The sequence below is a fragment of the Betta splendens genome, chromosome 17, assembly GCF_900634795.4.
Source record: "Betta splendens chromosome 17, fBetSpl5.4, whole genome shotgun sequence".
Lineage (NCBI taxonomy): Eukaryota > Metazoa > Chordata > Actinopteri > Anabantiformes > Osphronemidae > Betta > Betta splendens.
Window position 1 is genome coordinate 15,467,281 of NC_040897.2, and position 19,123 is coordinate 15,486,403.

The window sequence follows — 19,123 nt, forward strand, 5'->3', positions numbered from 1 at the left end:
TGTGGTCAGGTTGGTGTAAAGTCTGCACCCCATGCAGGAAATCTGTAAATCACATGGTTGGATGTATGTGAGCGTAATGTCCAGTTCAAACAGGGTAAACATCGTTTCTCTGATTTATACGTTCAGCTGTGAGCCTGAGTTTCTCCACCGCCCCTAAACACACCACAGAACAAAAGGTCAAGCTGTAATGTGTGTGTGTGTGTGTGTGTGTGTGTGTGTGTGTGTGTGTGTGTGTGTGTGTGTGTGTGTGTCTGTGTGTGTGTGTGTGTGTGTGTGTGTGTGTGTGTGACCACATCGTTCCTGTGTGGAGTGTAAACAGCAGAGAGCAGCACTGTTTGCCTGCAGATGATAAGGTGACTGAGCAACGGCTGCTCCTTCAGCTGCAGTAGTGGGATAAATCTGACTCTGACCCACTTTGATTGCTTTTAGAAATTGGTTTCAAGAGGTAACACACATAAATGAAAGTGTTCGGTGTGCAGGTGGAAAAAGACAGAATCAACACATTTGAAATTTACTCCATCCATCCATTTTCATCCGCTTATCTGGGGCCGGGTCGGCCTACTGTAATTTATTTATTTATATTTTTCTTATATTTAGACAAACATAGCTCAATATTTAAGCATTACTCTGAGAACTGGGAACAAGTGATTTGTGTTGAAAAGAGGCAAACAGGAAGTGACTCTTTATCCATTATTTTTGTAATATGAGCTCTAATTCAGCACATGCAGTAAATCTGAAGAACAATCAGCATGCTTAAGTTCAAACACGCGATATGGAGCCTTAGCTGCTGCTTTGGTTATCTTGGGATCATTGATCACACCTGTCCAGGTAACAGGTGCCATCATTCACCTGGCTTCATCACAGGCTGGACTATTTCCGACAGCACCTGAAGGCAGCGGTAGTGCTGAATCAGAGCTCAGAGAATCCGTCAAGACGTGATGACAAGCGCGGATATTATTTAAATTTCACAGTAAAAGCACGAGAGGAATGAGCGTAATACCTAAAAGCCGCTCAAAATATTTAAATACAACGTAAGCTCTATTGAACATTTCAGTGTGTCCCTGGTTAACAATTATAATAAGCAAAAATCCTTAAATAACACCACACATAACCAGCGCGTATATTATTTTTAGTACAGGCTTTATTTTGAAAATGTTGCATGTTGACGTTTGGTAGCCCAGTCATTTTAGGGGACACTACAGAAGCGCGTTTATACGCTTTTAAAACGTGTACTCATTTAAAACATTAAATAAATGTAGTCTTTTGGTTTGTGTGGAAATGCGTTCAGGTTTTGTGCTCTTATTCTGAAAGTCCACACCAGCAGCAGAGTGTGTGCAGCCGGCGGCTTGACGCTGAGGGAGCGCGAGTCTCCAGCAGCAGCAGCAGAAACGCCCTGCATCCTCCCTCCTCTCCTCCGACATCCATCCGCCGCTCTCCTCTGCTTCCAGGACTAGTCTGACCCGGTAGAAAGACGGAGCAGAACCGGGACATGGCCGTTTAGCGCTGGACGGAACCAACCGCCGCAGACATGGACCCCGCACCGATCTCCTTCCTGATGCTGCTCTGCGCCGTCCTGCGCGTCCACGCTTCTGCTGACAGGAGGTTCGGTGAGTACGTCCACGGATGCGCGTGCTGTGGCTCCGGTTCCGCTGCTGCGAGCCTGTTACTGGCACCGGAGCGCAGAACCTGCAGCTGCTGCTTCACCTGGCGTCGAAGCACAAACGCGGGTCCTGTTACGCTTCACATGTGAAATACTGTCTGACGAGAGCGGCGCCGGTGGGAAATTAGCCTTAGAATGTGAAGCAGGCCTTCACCTGTGAGTCAGAGCCTCGAAGTTACATGCACACAACAGAGAAAGAGTGGGAACAAGCAGCACAACCAATAAAAGGAAGCTGGAAATATGTCAAATACATAACTAATAATTACAATCATACTTAAACTATATAAGTGGTGTGAGGATTAATTAAAACGTTGAGTATTTGTAAGAAAAACAGCATCATTAATGAAAGTAAAATGGCTTGTTAATAAATATAATAAATATAATCATGTAAAAGTATGTGAGGGTCCATAGCATTAAAACAAAACTAACACATTACGCTTAACTAGTTTCTGTACATTCTCCAGTTTCTAGCTCAGAGGCAGCTATTGATCGGACATAAGACCGTGTGTGTGTGTGTGTGTGTGTGTGTGTGTGTGTGTGTGTGTGTGTGTGTGTCACTCATTTTATGCACTCGGCCTATAAATAGCTGATATCTAATGTTTTCCCGACTGATCTAAAGGCGTGGAGTCTGCGAGTGATGCGTGGATGCGAGCAGGAAGAAGCTGGTGTTGAAAAGGAGGTGACGTGTTGTGTGTGTGTCTGTCCAGAAACCCTCCTCCTCCTCCTCCTCCTCCTCAGTGCCTCAGATTACATAAGCAGCATCACAGTAGCAGCCAGGAGCAGAAAAACAGCAGGAGCCTGAGCAGCAGCGTTTTATGCTCTAGAGAAAAACAGAAGCATGTTTTAGTGTTTGTCACTGATGCGTGTGGCTTCGATATTTGACTTGAACCCTTTAATAAACCCAAATAATGCGCTGCACTCCATCAGACAGATTTATTTACCGTGACTTCACTGCATCATCATCTGTGGTTTTACAGACTGAACACACAGACACGTTTGTTGGGTCCATGTCTGCAGATGTGAGCTGCTAATGCTAACTGTGAAAATCGGTTTATGTTATTATCTGTGCACAGGAGAACAACGGATCTGAGGCATTTGAGGGCTGTATGTGTGTGAAGAACTGTGGTATGACAGCAAAAGTAAAGTAGAAGCACGAGACGGTGTGAGGAGCCTCCTGATTGGCTGATTTTAGCTCTGTTTTTGGTCTCCTCCAGCTCCGGGTCGCTCTCTGCACCGGGCTCCGACCCAGTGTTGCAAACCAAAACACTGCACTAACAATTACACAGAAACACCCGCGAGGTTCACTGGGACACACGCGAGTCACCTTCATGTGTCATCTTCTGCTCTGCTTGTTTTAATCTGCTGACTTTAACGAAGGCCGACGTGGACCGGACCCACGGAGACGACCTGTGAGGCGTGTTGTAACCAGGTTTAAACGGTAGCCGTCATTCGTCACCAGGCCGGAGAAGCTCCAGGCTCCTGTCGACGTGCCGTAGTTCACCAATGAAGCAGCACATGGAGGCGTGACACGTCCAACATGTGACAGACGTTTGTGCACGTCTGCGTTTGTGCGTGGAGTGAAGCAGGTGTAACTGCAGTAATTTAACCGTTCATGATGAAGGTGGAGGTTTCATAACTGTTACACCCTTAAGGAAAACATCAGCTGATCCAAGTGTTACAAAGTCATTGACACACTCAGAGTTTCACTAAAGTAGCTGCCAACCTGCCAGAAGGTGGTGATTGATGGGTGAGGTCAAAGGTCACATTCAGCAGCGGCTGTGAGCAGATTCACTTTCCTCAAGGGACGAATCACAGGGAGGAGACGGAGAAGCTCCAGACCTGCAGTCTGTTGGTTCCGCTCATACTCGTGTCAGTGTTTGGTTCCACTCAGACGCTGTGTTTGGACCGTACGCTTCCAGATCATACATGACTTTATCTGTCTCTCTGACTTGATGTCCGTGTGCACTGATTTGTGCCTGTACTTATTTGCTTCGCTGTGAAGCTTCTCTCTGCGCTCTCCTGAACACACACATCCCTACTGGGATTCAGGCTCAAGCCTCCTAATCATTAACTCGGACCAGGAGAAGGTCACCCTTGGTTTGGTGTCACCGTGGCAACGCCTATTAACATTTAACTCCTGCTGATTGCTGTGTGTCATGTAGCTGGTCCCAGGCATGAAGCTGTGGTCTGCTTCCAGTGGCCTCCAGTGATGCTGCCCGGCTTCAGAACGGACCTAAACGGACCCAGTGAATCCCAATGAGCAGCACCAGGTAGAACTCCCTTTACCAGAGGAACCAGGCAGGTTAATATCACGCAGCTCACTGGTGGCATGTTAGTGCACTGGGTTACTCCAACAGGAGAAGCGCCTTCAGACTCCAAAGCTCTGCTGCTTCATTGAATTTAATGGCAGATGGTGGGAGATGAAAAGGAGAGAGAAGGATGAGAGGACGAGCAGGGGGAGGTGAAGGAGTCGTTTGTTGTGTCGCTGCAGGAGCAGAGGAGACGACAAAGACGGATCAGACAAACATTGATGCGTGGAACACAAGAGGCCGGTTCAGGAGCTGGCTGAAGCTCAGACCTGCAGGTTCCATCCACATGAAGGCAGACGTAGGAGTGGGAGCGGTTCTCCACTTACATAGATATGGATACAGACCAATGCTGAAGCACGTTAAACCCAAACCCGGCTCTCAAGGTGACTCCTCAGTTTAATCATTGGCGTGTGACACAGGCAGAGGGCATCATGGGAAACGTGCTGCCGGCCTGTAATCGCTCTGCCAGGAGGCATTTACGGCTGCAGAGTGGCTGCTGCCTCACATAAACCCGGATAGGAAAACTCAAGGTGGCAGCAAAAGTCCAAACAAGTAGGAATCCGCTGCTTTTAAAGAGTGGCTGAAATCATTCACCCTCAGTGTTTATGGAACGTGGGCGTGGATCCGATGACCAGGTCAGAAGGTCACTGTGGGGGGAACTCACCCGCTGCTTCATCACTTCTCTGCTTTAAAAATCACATAATGAATTTGAAAGTTTACTTTCCCCATTTAATGATTCCATCAGTTGATGACTTCCTGTCGAAGCTTCACTAATAAACGTCTGACTGTGGGAACGGTGATGGATTTCTGCCTTTAACAAGGTCGCGGCTGCTCCAAACCTCTGCGATGCTGCGTTCACAATGATTATTCCTTAAATTACACCAAAACAGAAAGATGAATACCTAGTAAACACGAGTTACTGCTGCCATGGCCTGTGATGTCCTCGTTAGAGCCAACTGTGTGCTGGGTGATGGGAGTGAGGGATGTTCAGTAGTGGAGGAGATGTGGAGGAGCCACAGGCAAAATGCAGCTGCTGTGGATTCTGACCGGAGGCGGTGATTTGTTTTAATTTGTTTGGCCACTGACACAAACTAACAGCTGATGGCGAAACGTAAAAGTGACTGTGTGCATAAACGCCGGCTCCTGAACTGTATGTTTTAGTGGAGGGCTTAATTATGAATAGTTACTAAATGTTATTGATTATTTTGGAATTCAACAGCTTGTCTATAGACATTCTGCTCTGTTTAATCCTATTTCTCTTCAACCACTTTCAATAATGTTTAATACTGTCAGTTTCATTCAGCAACACCTGTTGTTGATGGTCCTGAGGAAATGCTTCGTCTAGTTATTATTGATTCCCCGCTAGAATCGATCTCACCCTTTTGCGTGTTGTGCTGCTGATTATGGATCCTCTTCGATGTAAAGATACGACAAAGCGTAGGGAAACCAGGAGCTCGGTCGGTGTGAATGTGCCGATGAGGAGGAGACGGTCGGCACCGCTTTTTGATCCCACAGTGGCAGAGAGGCACTCGGTGACGAGCAGCTGTTGCCATGGGAACAGCATCACATCATTTTGCTAGACGTTATCTTTTCTGTTGCTGGAATTTTCCATGTGCGCGAGTGTTGCTAGAAGTAGACTAGTAGTAGTTTCTGTTGTGGTAGAACCTGCGTAGGATTCTGTTCTGGTCAAACTGGGTCCAACTGAATGTGAAGACGTAACTCCACCTCCGTTCGTCGTCAGGTGTGTTGAGATCTGATGAGCTCTGCTTTGGTTTGCTGCTAACCACTGGTTTCTGGTTTCAGGTTGTCTGTTTGAGGGCGAGTTGTGTTCACCATATGAGATCTGCATCAATGGTAAGAGACACACACGCACGCACACACACACACACACACACACTCGTGTTTCACCTCTACATGGGGAATCCCCATTGACCTAAAGCCTTCCCTCACTCTAACCATCACAACTAAAGGCAGACGTCTAACCTTTGCTCTAATCTGAACCAAAACTTAATTCTAACCTCAGCCTTCAAATTGTTGGGCCCTAGACCATAGGACCCCACTTTGGTAGAAAAAAAAGGACTTCAGGCCCCACTTCGATGTAACCACAAGGACACACACACGTATTTATAGAACTGTGTCTGCTTCGCTGTTTCCTGTGGCTCCCAGAGAAGACTTCCTGCTGAGAAACAACCTAGAAAAAATCATGTCATTTGTTAAAGAATAATCTGCATCTGTTTTTTTTAATCTCCGCTGGGTCTGGACCCACTCCCTGTTGATTCTGCTGGTGCAGCTGAGCGACTCGGTGTGTGAGAGGGTGCTATGAGGTAGAAACACGGGGACAGATGACTTGATGCTTGTTCTGTGGCTGTGGGGCCGCGTTTCCGTGGCTAATGTTCCAAACATCACGTCTGTCGGACGCTGAGCGTTTCACAGAGCGGTCCAGAAGCGCTCGCGCTGGGGCCGCGTGTGAGTCGCTGCTCGTAGCTCGCTGCAGCCTGGGTCCCAGGAGGAGGGGCTCCCTCGGGCCCAGTCGGATGATTTGAGGCGGTCCATGTGGACCTCACAGTGGAAAAGCTCAGCCTGTCCGACCTGCTCCTGGCAGCAGCCAAACCAGGTTGAGTGGAGTTAAATAACGGTGTGACTCCACAGGTTGAGAGCTGTGAGTCGGGCCAGGCGGGAAGTTTGTGTTTGTTTAACCCAGATTTGATGAGGGTGTGATTCTATTGTTCTGCTGTTCGCTGCATGACGGCGTCAGTAAATCAGAGGTCAGAACTATATTACATCACCATTGTTTTTTTCCACAGACATGAACAGCAGCTGATTCAGAGTCAGTTCTGGAGCTGGTTTGTGTTTGTGGCTCCATTTAGGATGTAAATGTCTGAGCCGTCGAGGCTGTGATGCAGCTCATCCTAAAGAAGCTTCCTCAGCATGAAGACTGGGCTCCTGCAGAGACAACGGCCTGCAGTCACGCCTTAATTGGCTTTAGTTAAGTGAGCAGAGGACGGATGAGGCCGGCGTCGTCGGCTCGCGGCCCACTCAGGATTCTGGTGCTTTCTGCTGATTATGTGGAACATTATGCTCCTGTGATTCCAACATTAGAATCAAAGAGCTCGGGGACCAGTCACCAGAGGCATCACAGGAGTTTATACACAGCTTCTATTATTGAGCACATGATGCTCTCTTCACTATACGTGACATTATACATGCACTAAAGAAACTTACAGTATGTTGCTGATGCTTTGTTGATGATGCTTTTGCTCTGAGCTGAGAGATGATGCAACTACCTTTGAACTGTAATGTAAGATGAGACAGACAGAGCTGTGGCTAAGCGCTCAGTGACCCTGCTTCCCCCTGGTTATCGCTCCGTACAGGTCACCATAGCAACAGGCTCAGCCACAGGCTCAGCGAGGGCGGCTCGGCCTGATGGGATCTAAATAGTCTTTCGATGATTTGTTTGTCCAGGCGCAGTTTTGTGGCTTTTGGCTCACAGTTTGAAGCAGCTGAAACCTAAAGTGCCTCAAAGCTGCGTTCCGTCGGTTCTGACGCTGCGTGGATCGGAGCATCTCTGTCATCTCTAGTGCAGGGAGCTGCCGCTTCGCAGAGGTTAGCACGGATACCTGGTGATCCAGCAGCTGCCTAGTGGGCAGCCAGGCCTCACTGATGGGTCGCCATGGTGACGTCACTGACCGGGACTGACAGCTGTCAGATGCACACTGATCTGTGGGTCAGAGGAAGTTCCAGTCTCTCCATCAGACGTGTGATAAAGAGAGGTCCCAGCTGTGACCTGGTTAACATGGGGACTCCCCTGTATGCGTTAACAACTTAAATGGTTTATGACCAGTAGCAGATTTTCTTTTCATGAGCTTTGCACAATAGTGAACAGTGAGAGCTCGAGCTCTTGGTGACGCGTGACGGAGGCTCTTTCCTCTGTAGCCACTAAAAACCTGCCAAGCAACGCCACATGCTATCGATCTGGAAGTGCAGATGGGCTCATGGTTCTGCCCAGAGGCAGAAAATCCATCAAGACGTCTTAGTCCAGTTCATTAGGCAGGACTCCGGTTGGGGCTTGTAGTCAGATGGGTTCAAGTCACTGCTACCTGTTCACAGTGAGGTTAAGATCTGTTGTAGAGATGTCCCACACTCTCTGTTGTCCCTGAACGCACCAGTCATCCACGTGGTCGTGCACCAGTTTGCTCTGTTCTGAAGCCTGTCAATCAAAGCCAGGATTAGAGCTAACTCTACAAAGAAGGATGACATCATCATGAAACCCGTGAACTGTGAATTCCAGTCAGACATGCTGCAGTTTGGTGATCGGCCAAACACACATTAGGTCGACGTAAAAGTTCACAGCCAACACAGCGTTCTGTCACTGACAGCTATGAGACGCATCTGTAGCATCTGGCCAGCGGCGCCGGTCCATGTCCATCCTCAGACACGGCGCTTGGCAGAGTGGCATCCTCACGCTGCTCTAATCTGGACCATAAATCACCACAAGACACGTCTGGCTCTGAAATATGGCCTCTGGAAGTGAGCTGGGATAAACTGTACAGACGTAAATATGCATGAGTGTAATTATGAGGGATAATTCAAGATGTTGCTTCTGGGAAAAGCAGAGATGCCGTTAAATGAGATCAGATCATCAGAGCTGATGAAGGCAAAGCGCCTGTGGTGCAGTGGCTCACTCCCAGACTCGCTTTGTCTCTCTGCAACTTTGTTGCCGTTACATTTTGAGCTTCATAAAGATGCTACAAGTATAATTTTAGCATCAGTTAAGTCGTTATCGTTCGCATTTCACTTCCAGGCAACAGTTTGGGTGGAGATCTGGTCTAGGGCGTAAACAGGAGGAGGAGACTGATGCTCTGCCTGGTGCTGTGATGCGTTGGGCTCAGACTTAACGTGTGTGGGTCTGTGTGTGTAGCATGTGTGGAGCGTGTGTGGGTCTGTGTGTGTAGCGTGTGTGTAGCGTGTGTGTATCATGTGTGGAGCGTGTGTGTGGAGCGTGTGTGTGTAGCGTGTGTGGGTCCATGTGTAGCCTGTGTGGGTCTGTGTGTGTAGCGTGTGTGTAACGTGTGTGTATCATGTGTGGAGCGTGTGTGTGTGTAGTGTGTGTGTAGCGTGTGTGTAGCGTGTGTGGGTCCATGTGTAGCCTGTGTGGGTCTGTGTGTGTAGCGTGTGTGTAGTGTGTGTGTGTAGTGTGCGTGTGTGTGTAGCGTGTGTGGGTCCGTGTGTGTAGCGTGTGTGTAGCCTGTGTGGGTCTGTGTGTGGAGCGTGTGTGTGTGTGTGTAGCGTGTGTGTAGCCTGTGTGGGTCTGTGTGTGGAGCGTGTGTGTGTGTGTAGCGTGTGTGTAGTGTGTGTGTAGCCTGTGTGGGTCCATGTGTAGCCTGTGTGTGGAGCGTGTGTGGGTCCGTGTGTGTAGCGTGTGTGTGTGTGTGTAGCGTGTGTGTAGTGTGTGTGTAGCCTGTGTGTAGCCTGTGTGGGTCCGTGTGTGTAGCGTGTGTGTAGCGCTTGTGTAGCGTGTGTGGGTCTGTGTGTGGAGCGTGTGTGGAGCGCGTGTGTGGGTCCGTGTGACGGGATCTACAGCTGCCGACACCTTCACCTCCACTGCTCTGGTGCTGACGGCAGCTTATGTGCGACTTCAGCCTGCGTCGCTGAGGGCGTTTTACTCCAATAATGTATTTGAGCCTCAGTCTTGAGCACAAGGCTCTAAATGGCTCCAATTAAAGGCAGGATGCACTTCCTGAAGAGGCCGAGAAGCTTCTGCGTCTGTTTCCCTCAGAAAACATTTTACAGCTGTTTCAGCGCTAATGAAACATGCAGCGCGTTTCTACATTTCAGGAAGTGGAGCTGTTGTTTAATGAGGCCGTTTGTCCTCAGCTGCTCCATTTGACAACATCATGCGTCTCATAAAACACACAACACGTCCTTCAGCAGCGGCTTCAGGCACGTGGGGACATTGGAAATATTGGTGAAGTTTGAGTGAATGTTTCCAGTTTCCGGTCTGACGCTGATGCCAGACTCCCTCCTACACTCTGCTACGTCTCAGGCCATCGCCTCCTTCCTGAACAACACGGCGTGTCTGCGAAGAACGCGCGAGTAGTTACAGGCGTGCGAAGTGGCCGCCGCTCAAATACAGCGATATACAGTGACAGAGGCTATTATTAGAAGAGGGGCCTCCATTAGCATGTAGGAGCGCTGTTATGTAACATGTCCACACACGCACACACACGCGCACACACACCATACACACACAGACAGACAGACACGCACACACAGACACACAGACACACACACGACACACCACACACACACACACACACACACACACACACACACACACACACACACACACACGAAGACACGCACACACACACACACACACGAAGACACGCACACACACACACACAGACACACAGACACGCACACACACACACACGACACACCACACACACACACACACACGACACACCACACACACTACAACACCCGACACACCCCACAACACACTACACCCACACTAAGAGTACACGCAGAAAGACCCAGACAGACAGACACACACACACACACACACACACAGACAGACAGACACGCACACACAGACACACAGACACGCACACACACACACACACGACACACCACACACACACACACACACACACACACACACACGAAGACACGCACACACACACACACCCCCACGAAGAACGCACACACACACACACACAGACACACAGACACGCACACACACACACACGACACACCACACACACACACACACACACACACCCACACACACCCACACACACACACACACACACACACGAAGACACGCAGAAAGACCCAGACAGACAGACACACACACACACACACACACACAGACAGACACGCACGCTCACAGACAGACACGCACGCTCACACCCCACACACGACTTACTCATTACTCACTGTACCACAAACGCAACGTTTTTAAGATACTTTGCTAATTGTGTGATTCCTTCCATTCAAACGAAGCCTCTGGTCGAACTGTTACTTTTGGCTGCATCTCAGTTGCTTTTATTAATAACTTCCTTCGTGGGAGCAGCTTGAGGCTGCATCACCTGAATAAATCTTGTCTGAGTCACTTTATGAACCTGGTTTCTTTTCTAGCTGCTGCTTGAAGAGCAGCACAAACAGTCAACAATCGTACTCAAACCTGATGTGCGTTTGATTTGTTTCAAAGTTCAGCGCAGGCGATAACAACACGCACATGAACTAACTGTAAACGACTGTAAATGACTTCAGCAACTGTAAAGTGTGTTTTTGGGGGTGTTTATTTTGCACAGCTGTGAGATTTATTCATTAGTTTATTCATATTAAAACAAGCTGTAGTTGTGACTTTTATTTGTGGGGTTTTTAATCACTTGCCACTCGCCTTTGCTTCAAGCACCAGCATGTTTCCATCTCCAAGGAAATGCATTCCTGCCCAGTTAATCTGCAGCTCTGATTTATGCTCCGCTCCGGCTTCTTGGAGCTCGTGTCTGCTCTCATTTGGGAGGAAAGCTTCAAACGGCAGCTTTCTCCACTTTACACTTTAGGGTGATGACTTTTCAACACGGACCAAGTTCATGGAGGTAATGATGTGAACTCGGTTTCATTAGATTTAATGCTGGTGCGGATCTGTGTCTTTCAGCTTTTCAACAGACAAATGATTATTATTCCTGGTCGAATCGTCACTAACTCCACATGAGCATTAATGAGACTCTGGTCCTGTGTGTGTTTGTGTGTCGGCAGATGGTGTGTTTGGGAGGTGTCACTCTGTTCCAGTGAAGGAGGTTTACACCTACGACGTCTCGCCGTCTGTGGTGCAACGCTTCAGGATGCTGCTGGAGAAGCTCTCCAACAGAGGTACACACGCACACGCAGAGACACACATGAACACACACAGAGACACACATGAACACACACACGCAGAGACACAGAGATACGCACACACAGAGACACACACAGACACAGAGACACACATGCACACACACGCAGAGACACACAGACACACACAGACACGCACACGCAGAGACACACATGCATACAGACACTGAGACACACATGCACACACACACGCAGAGACACACAGACACACGCACACACAGACACGCACACGCAGAGACACACATGCACACAGACACTGAGACACACATGCACACACACACGCAGAGACACACATGCACAGACAGAGACACAGAGACACACACAGACACACAGAGACTCTATAAATGTCTGTAAGTTGTCTTTGCGTTAGTTCTTAAACTGCTGTGGAACTAATTTACTACAAATAAAAAGCTAATGTGAGAATTGAATTGTCATTTATGGAGCACAGTTCATTTAATGGACGCAGCTACTAAACACTATTTATATCCAAAGCTAATTTGCAGCTTTTACTGTTGTTTTGTAATGTGTTCGTAGCAAAGTGCTGATTGTGATTCTGAGGTGGGTCACGTGTAGAGACCAGGACCCGTTCTGCTCTGTTCTCCTTCGTCCTCCACTTCCTGTGATGCTTTTAAAGGCGCAGACGCTGGCTGTGTTGTTGTCGCGTGTCGTGTCGTGTCGTGTCTGCACCAGAAGCAGAACGCACAAACACCTGTCTGATGCGTCTGCTCTCACTGTGAGAAGCATCTGCAGCCTGATAATGAGTCTCCTGCCTTTCAAACTCACACAAGCTGCTCCACGCGTCCGAGCTCCAGCAGAACATCTGCTCTCGTCACGATGCGGCCGTGAAGATGCTCTGCTGTGCTGAGCAGTGTGCGTCCGCTGCCCCGCGGCCCTGAAGGCCACGCGTGAGAGGACGGGGCGGAGGCGAGGTCGGCAACGGGTTCCTGCAAGTCAGATGAGGAAGCGCTGATCCGCTGCAGCAGAACTCAGCTGATCTGAGAGCAGCTGAGCAGGAGGCCGCTGCTGCTGGAGCTTTGAGGACACGACCACGAGCAGCTCGCAGCGGGTGAGATGATGCCGACGTGGTGGCTTCCACTAGAGGGTGGCAGAGGCCCGTGTGAGGCCCGTGTGAGGCCGGTGCCGGCAGCGTTTCAGCCCCTTTCATCATGTGCTGTGCAGGAAAAACGCTGCTGCTCTGTGGACTGGATGCTTTTCACGCCTGCAGCCATGTCACAAAGGTCCAACCCCTGGTTCATGAGGTGTTTCCCCTGTGCCCGTTTCCTACGCTCTGGATGCGCTTCGCCCAATCCTGGTACGTTAATTCCCACTCGTCAGACGCTCTGAATGGAACCGAATGATGCAGATGCAGGAGAGAGGACGAAACCACACAGACGGCGGAGCGTCGCTGATTCGGACCCTGGCGCTGGTTTGGCACTAGTGATGTAAAGACCAGGAAGTGCTTCAACATTAGTCCAAAAACCACAGAAGAAGAAAGTAGAGCAGAATAATTCTGGCTCCGACCAGTCGGTCCTGATGATCCGCTGTCCCGGTTTGACCTGTGAGGTCTTGACTTCTGCCCGTTCTGTCTGATGTAGTCTGGGCTGATTTACTGTAGAAATCCTGTATCTGCAGTAACAGAACCTGTGATGTGATCTGTGGAGGCAGTTTGAGACTCTGACCTCCAGCTGTTGACTGCTGTACTTTTGACCCTCCAGGACCCGAGGCTCATTCTCTGCAGCGTCTTCGGGCTCTGGAAACAAGCTGAGTCTCATTCAGCTGCTTCAGATCGGAGCCTTGTCACTCAGCGCATCCTCCGCAGCCTTGAGCCCACACGTCTGCGGTCATTTCGTTTCGAGGCCGCGTGGCTGTTTTTCTGGCCGGGCTCCATGATCCAGGACCCGGCGAGTCCGATGCCGCCGGCGCCCGCCTGCTTCTTTATGGCCGCGCGCTGCTGGAGGCAGCTGCTGAGGGGACGCGCTCCCGTTTGTGCCAGTTGGGGTCCTAATGCTTCCACGCAGAGGGCGGTGTAGCTTCAGCGCCGGTCACGGTCCAGATGTTGCTTGGCCGTGAACAGCGAGGTCGCAGCAGGTGCTGTGGCTGGAGCCGTCCCTCCTCTGACGGACTTTAACCCCGTCTGGGACCAGAGTCATCACCGTTCAGCGTCGCGGCAGCGTGAAGCGGGTGATTTTGCTCGACGTGAAGCGTTTCCTGGACGTCATGAAGAGAATTTTCGCCGCAGCCCGACTGGACGGACTCGTTAGCTTCCTGACGGGACACCTGGTGCCAACGGCCGCGGGCCAGGCTCCCGCCGGACTCGGAGCCGAGGCCGTGTGCTGAACCCAAGGCCTTAACGAGGCAGCGGTGCCATTTAGGAATGGGCGCGCTGTCCTTTCACCTGCGTGGCTGCTGGTTTTTGGGCCACAGGGAGGTGAGGAAGCTGCTTTGGGACCTGGCATTCAGCAGACGGGTCGGGCGGTTCTGGTCGTTCTGACCCTGTTGAACCACAGACATCCTCCCCCTCCTCCTGCGATGACAGCGGGATGCGTCCGTCCTCGCTGCTGGACCGCGTCTTGTGGCACCACATCTGGAGCTGCAGCCGGCGTTCTGTGCGTCGTTCAGGAGCGCCATCGCTCACCTGACAAAAGCTCCGCTCGGCGTTGTGTTCCGCGGCGCGGACACACTCGCGCTAGCATTGCGTTCCATCTGCCGCTGGCGCCCGCGCCTCTGTTCGCGTGCCAGAAAGCTGTGTTTGGATGCATGTTAAGCTCAAGAAACAGATGTGAGGGCCCGAGCAGCTCATCAAGCTTGTCCTTTTGTGCACTTGCCAAAATGCAGCGCGATCCTGGTTTTTTGTCTGTGTCGCTGATGCTGATCCTCGTTTGTGCGGCTGCCGTTGGTGCAGAGGCCGTTTGATGCAACGGGAATGTTGCCTAGAAGAGAAGGTGTGTGACCGCCGTTAGCGGTCGATACGAGAAGCTCCTGCTCCGTCAGCGCTCACGCATCACAGCATCAGTGAGTGTGTGTAAACAGGGAGAGACTTTAGAAATGCATGAACCTTCGACTGAAGCTGAGCAGACGTGAGCACACGACTCAAGACTGTTCTCTGCAAATTGGTCTGAATTAATTATAAAAAATTATAAATAAGACAGACTCAGCTAAATAATCAGCGGTGCAGCCTTTTAGGTTTGATTCGTAACTGGAAGATTCCACCAATGAACCAGTCTGAGTCCAGGGAGAAAGACAGTAAAACATGTGAAGCTGCTGAAAGCGGCGTGAAAGCAGACGGTGGCGTTGGGAGAAGGAGTCACTCAGGTCTCCAGGGACTCTGCTAATGAGGGGCCTAATTAGGTTAAGCAGAAGCTGCAGCTCAGCATTTCCTCCTCCTCATTGCAGATCCTTTAACCTGTGTTGTTCCAAATGTGTGGATCCAAACGTTCCCTGTGCTTTTCCATAGGTCTGACGTGGCAGGACGACGCCACGCAGCTGATCCTGGCTCAGGAAATGTCCAAACTGAGGAGGATTCCCTACAGGCTGCAACAGGGCGGAGCCGTGTACGGCACCAACAGCAGGTCTGAGAGCAGAAGTAGAAGCACCGGGTGCTTCATTTACAGCTCTGCGTCCTGTCTCACCCCCGTCCGTCTCCCTCACAGACCAGCAGCCGTGGACCCAGTGGACCAGAGGTTGAAGCCAGTGGAGGTGGAACTGAGCAGGAACCTGCAGACGTACCTTCAGCGTCTGGGCCTGCTCCCCAAGACGCCGTCGGCTGCTGGCCAGGTGAGGGGTTCCTGTCCGGCCCAGTTCTGATTCAGCACCGGTCCTGGAGCTGTTAGCGCTCACCGACGCTGGATTTTTATTTCACAGTCCTGATCTAAACTGTTCCTTTTGCTGTTCGCAGCTACTGTAGTTTTACTGTTTGGTCTCATTGAGCATCTGTGACTAAGAGGCCTGGAGGTGATTTCTATGGTGTAACGTATGACGGACGGCAGAGTTCAGGCCGCGTTGCTTGGAGGAAGGAGCAGAATAGTCCTGCTTCTATTCACAGTCGTCTCCTTCTGTTCGCACCCACTGAGGTAGTCGCACAAAGACACGAACAGCGTCACCGCGGGGGGTCGGGATCCTCCTTTACTCGCCGTCGTCCGTCCTAACTGATGACTTTGGCCTCCGCGACCGTTACGAGCAGAATAATACCAGCCGAGGGTTCAGCAGTTCAGCGCTCCCATGAATGACGCTCCACGTGGCCGTTGTCCCGCTGCAGGGTTGAACCCAAGGCCTGGAGGCAGCGCTTCCTGAGGGCTGAGGCTGACGCACAAAAGTCAGAGGACGCCTTTAAGCAAATCATTCCAAAGTGTGAGGAGCAGTTTATGTTGCCTTTGTTATGGTAATGGTGGCGTTAGTCAGGCTTGTTCCATATCTGTGTTCCTAGGTGGGAGTTAATGGACCTGACACTATGCTTTTGTTGGAGATGATGGATATGTTAATACGATTGCATAAATGAATTAATAGTGTGTTTGTTCAGAAACGGCTTCGTTTTAAGTGTTAGATAAATAGAAACACGAAGACAAACTCGCTTCTCTGACTCCTACTACTAAATAAATGAAACCCTCTTTCTATTTATCATGTTGATTTATGCCTTATATTAATTTTATTTCTGATTCATTTGTTGTTTGATTTTAAACACATCACTAGATAAATACATTTCCCATAATAAAGCAGTACAGTGGAGCTTTATACTGGTGCCACATGTTCTGTAATGTTGTGGTCTCGTCTTTGGAGTGAATTATTCCTTCTTCCTCGTCTTGTGGGAGAGTGTGGTCCAGGCAGCTGCATTGTTCCATCAGGACAGAATCTTCTGACTCTTCGCTTTGTGTTTTGTAATGAAGCATGCTTCCGCTTGGGCTGGTTCTTTCAGAGTGAGCGGTTCCAGGCGGGCGTCTCTCTGGACTCCTACCGCTCCCGGCCTCAGGCTGCGGCTCAGAAGTCGTCTCCCTCCAGCTTCTCCGCTCTTTCGCTCCAACCCGTGCAGCAGCAGAGACCTCCGGCCGCGCCGGCCGAGGGCGACCTCCTGCTCGCGGCCCTGAGGCGGTACCTCTCCAGGCATCTGGCCCCGCACGCTGGGAGGCTGAGCCCGGAGGAGCAGGGGGCCCCCTCTCGCCTCAGGCCCGACTACAGCCATGGAGCAGAGAACCCTGGGAACTCAAAGTCCTGGCTTCAGACGGGAAGAACTCAAGGCTCCTCCGTCAAGAGTCCGCTCACGTCTGTGGACGGTACAGCTGAACGCATTATACCGTTATCTGTAGCTTGGTGTTCCTCCACTTCACTCTCTGTGTGTTTCAGAGAGGTTCATCCAGAACGTGTTGAAGAACGTTGGCCGGCAGCACGTTGACGTGGACAACCTGACGCCCAAGGATCTGGACCAGCTGTCCGGCCTGATCGCCGACGCTCTGCAGGTGGTCGACCGCGACCCAGGCAGCAGGGGCCCGGCGAGGGTCCGACCGGGGCCCAGAGCCGTGGAGGGGGAGCTGAGGGAAGGAGACGAGGAAGAGGAGAAGGCTCCGAGCGCGGAGCCAGAGAAGCAGCCTGCAGAGACGGCGGCGCTGCACGGTAAACCAGCAGAACTACATGCACAGAGTGGTGCTTATAGAATAACACAGAAATCAATGTGAAATAAATAGGCCCCATGTTCAGCATCTGTATGAACAAGATGGGTTTAGTGGGTCAGTGTAAAAAGAAGAAGCTTAAACACAGCTAAAATCATAATGAGGCAAAATCACATCCGTGTGATGAACGCAGTGCGTGACTGCTTTTTCTTCCTCTCCCTCAGAGCGCAACACGGAAGAGACGGGCGAGCAGAGCGTCAAGGAGCAGGTTAGAACCAAGCTTTCAACCTTAACGAATGCTCGTTAACCGCGTGACATCATGGAGGATGCGTAGCGACGTTAACATCATCACCCATGTTTCTGTTGGGCGGATTAGAGTCACAGATGCCACTGTCTTTACACCGCTCCTAAAATAAGTCGCCACTGGAGACGCAGTTGTTTTGTTCTGATAGAACAAGTTTAATTAAAGTAAGTTTTAGCTCACGTTGGCTCCTGGAGCTCAACCAGACAAGCAATTACCCTGCAGCTCGGACCGGAGGAATAATAGCACATTATAGTCACATTCAGTCTAAACTCTGACAGGTTGGCTGTTCTTTGATTCAAGGCAATTATTTCTTCATGCTTGCAGCTGTAGTTCGCCAACACACTGACATCACCGATGGGAAAACTCCCACCAGTTCACTTTCAGCAGTTTAGACAAAAGATCCTGATTGAACAAAGGCTCATTACTCAGGTCTGATGTCTGCATGTGTCATTAGAGGATCCAATTAGTCCTACAGATGTCTGCCAGCGCCGCTAAGACAATAAAAGCATGTCGCCTTATAGAAGTCACATCCAAAAGCATTAAAAGACTAAAACATGCTAATAGCTAACGTTGAGTGCATTAAATGGACTTCACTCAGGTTAGTTTTATTATAAAGAACAAGGTCTGGTGGAGTTGAAGCCCAGTTACACATTAGCAACCTGCCAACACTGCACTCCACCCAACACACACTTGGGGTCCGTCCGGACCTGTGAACCTGCACAGGTGGGTCCGGCAGTCGTGACTGATTACAGCTCTGCCTCCAGGTTGCAGGTGACAGATGACATGAATGGAGCTCCTTCCTCCTCAACAGGTGCAACAAAGACGTAGGCGCTCACACAGCAGGACTTGATGAGCTCAGGTCTAATTTAGCAGCATGAATGAGAAAACACCTGGTGTAGAGGGACGACTGAAAGCTCCAAATAGACTTCAGGGACACTTACAGCCTTCCTTTGACTGTTTTCCAGCCGGGCAGTGGAAACCTGTTCAGCAAACTCCTCGCCTACCTGGACCAGACCTCCTCCAGCAAAGCCTCACCCGACGACGCCGCGGAGACGCCTCAGAGCCGACAGGTGGGACTGGAGAACGTCCAGAGTCGCACCAGCGAGGCGGGAGTGGCGCTGCAGAAGAAGGACGCCACGCAGTCGGTGGAGGAGGTGTCGGAGGTGGAGGGATGGATCAAAGAGGTGGCGCCGCCTCCGGCCGCGCTCATGTTCGACGAGCCGCACAAGAAGACCATGCACGTCCCAGAACTCCAGCTGGACGTCAAAGCCGGCAAGAAGAAGAAGGACGACGTGTTTGGTTACGTCATCACAGACACAGAGTGAGTGCGGTTGGCTGAACGTTACAGAGA

General features: G+C 50.6%; 1 protein-coding gene across 1 annotated transcript in view; it reads left to right on the plus strand.

Moving 5' to 3' along the window:
* The first annotated feature begins 1,277 nt into the window (after positions 1-1,277).
* slco5a1b (solute carrier organic anion transporter family member 5A1b) overlaps positions 1,278-19,123 on the plus strand; it is an 86,973-nt gene continuing 69,127 nt past the window's right edge. Inside the window, exons 1-9 of the mRNA XM_029131266.3 lie at positions 1,278-1,607; positions 5,773-5,823; positions 11,737-11,850; positions 15,326-15,440; positions 15,522-15,645; positions 16,781-17,135; positions 17,206-17,472; positions 17,693-17,736; positions 18,738-19,093. Coding sequence (XP_028987099.1) covers positions 1,529-1,607; positions 5,773-5,823; positions 11,737-11,850; positions 15,326-15,440; positions 15,522-15,645; positions 16,781-17,135; positions 17,206-17,472; positions 17,693-17,736; positions 18,738-19,093 — 1,505 coding nt within the window. The 5' untranslated portion in view covers positions 1,278-1,528. The remainder of the gene's footprint in view (positions 1,608-5,772; positions 5,824-11,736; positions 11,851-15,325; positions 15,441-15,521; positions 15,646-16,780; positions 17,136-17,205; positions 17,473-17,692; positions 17,737-18,737; positions 19,094-19,123) is intronic.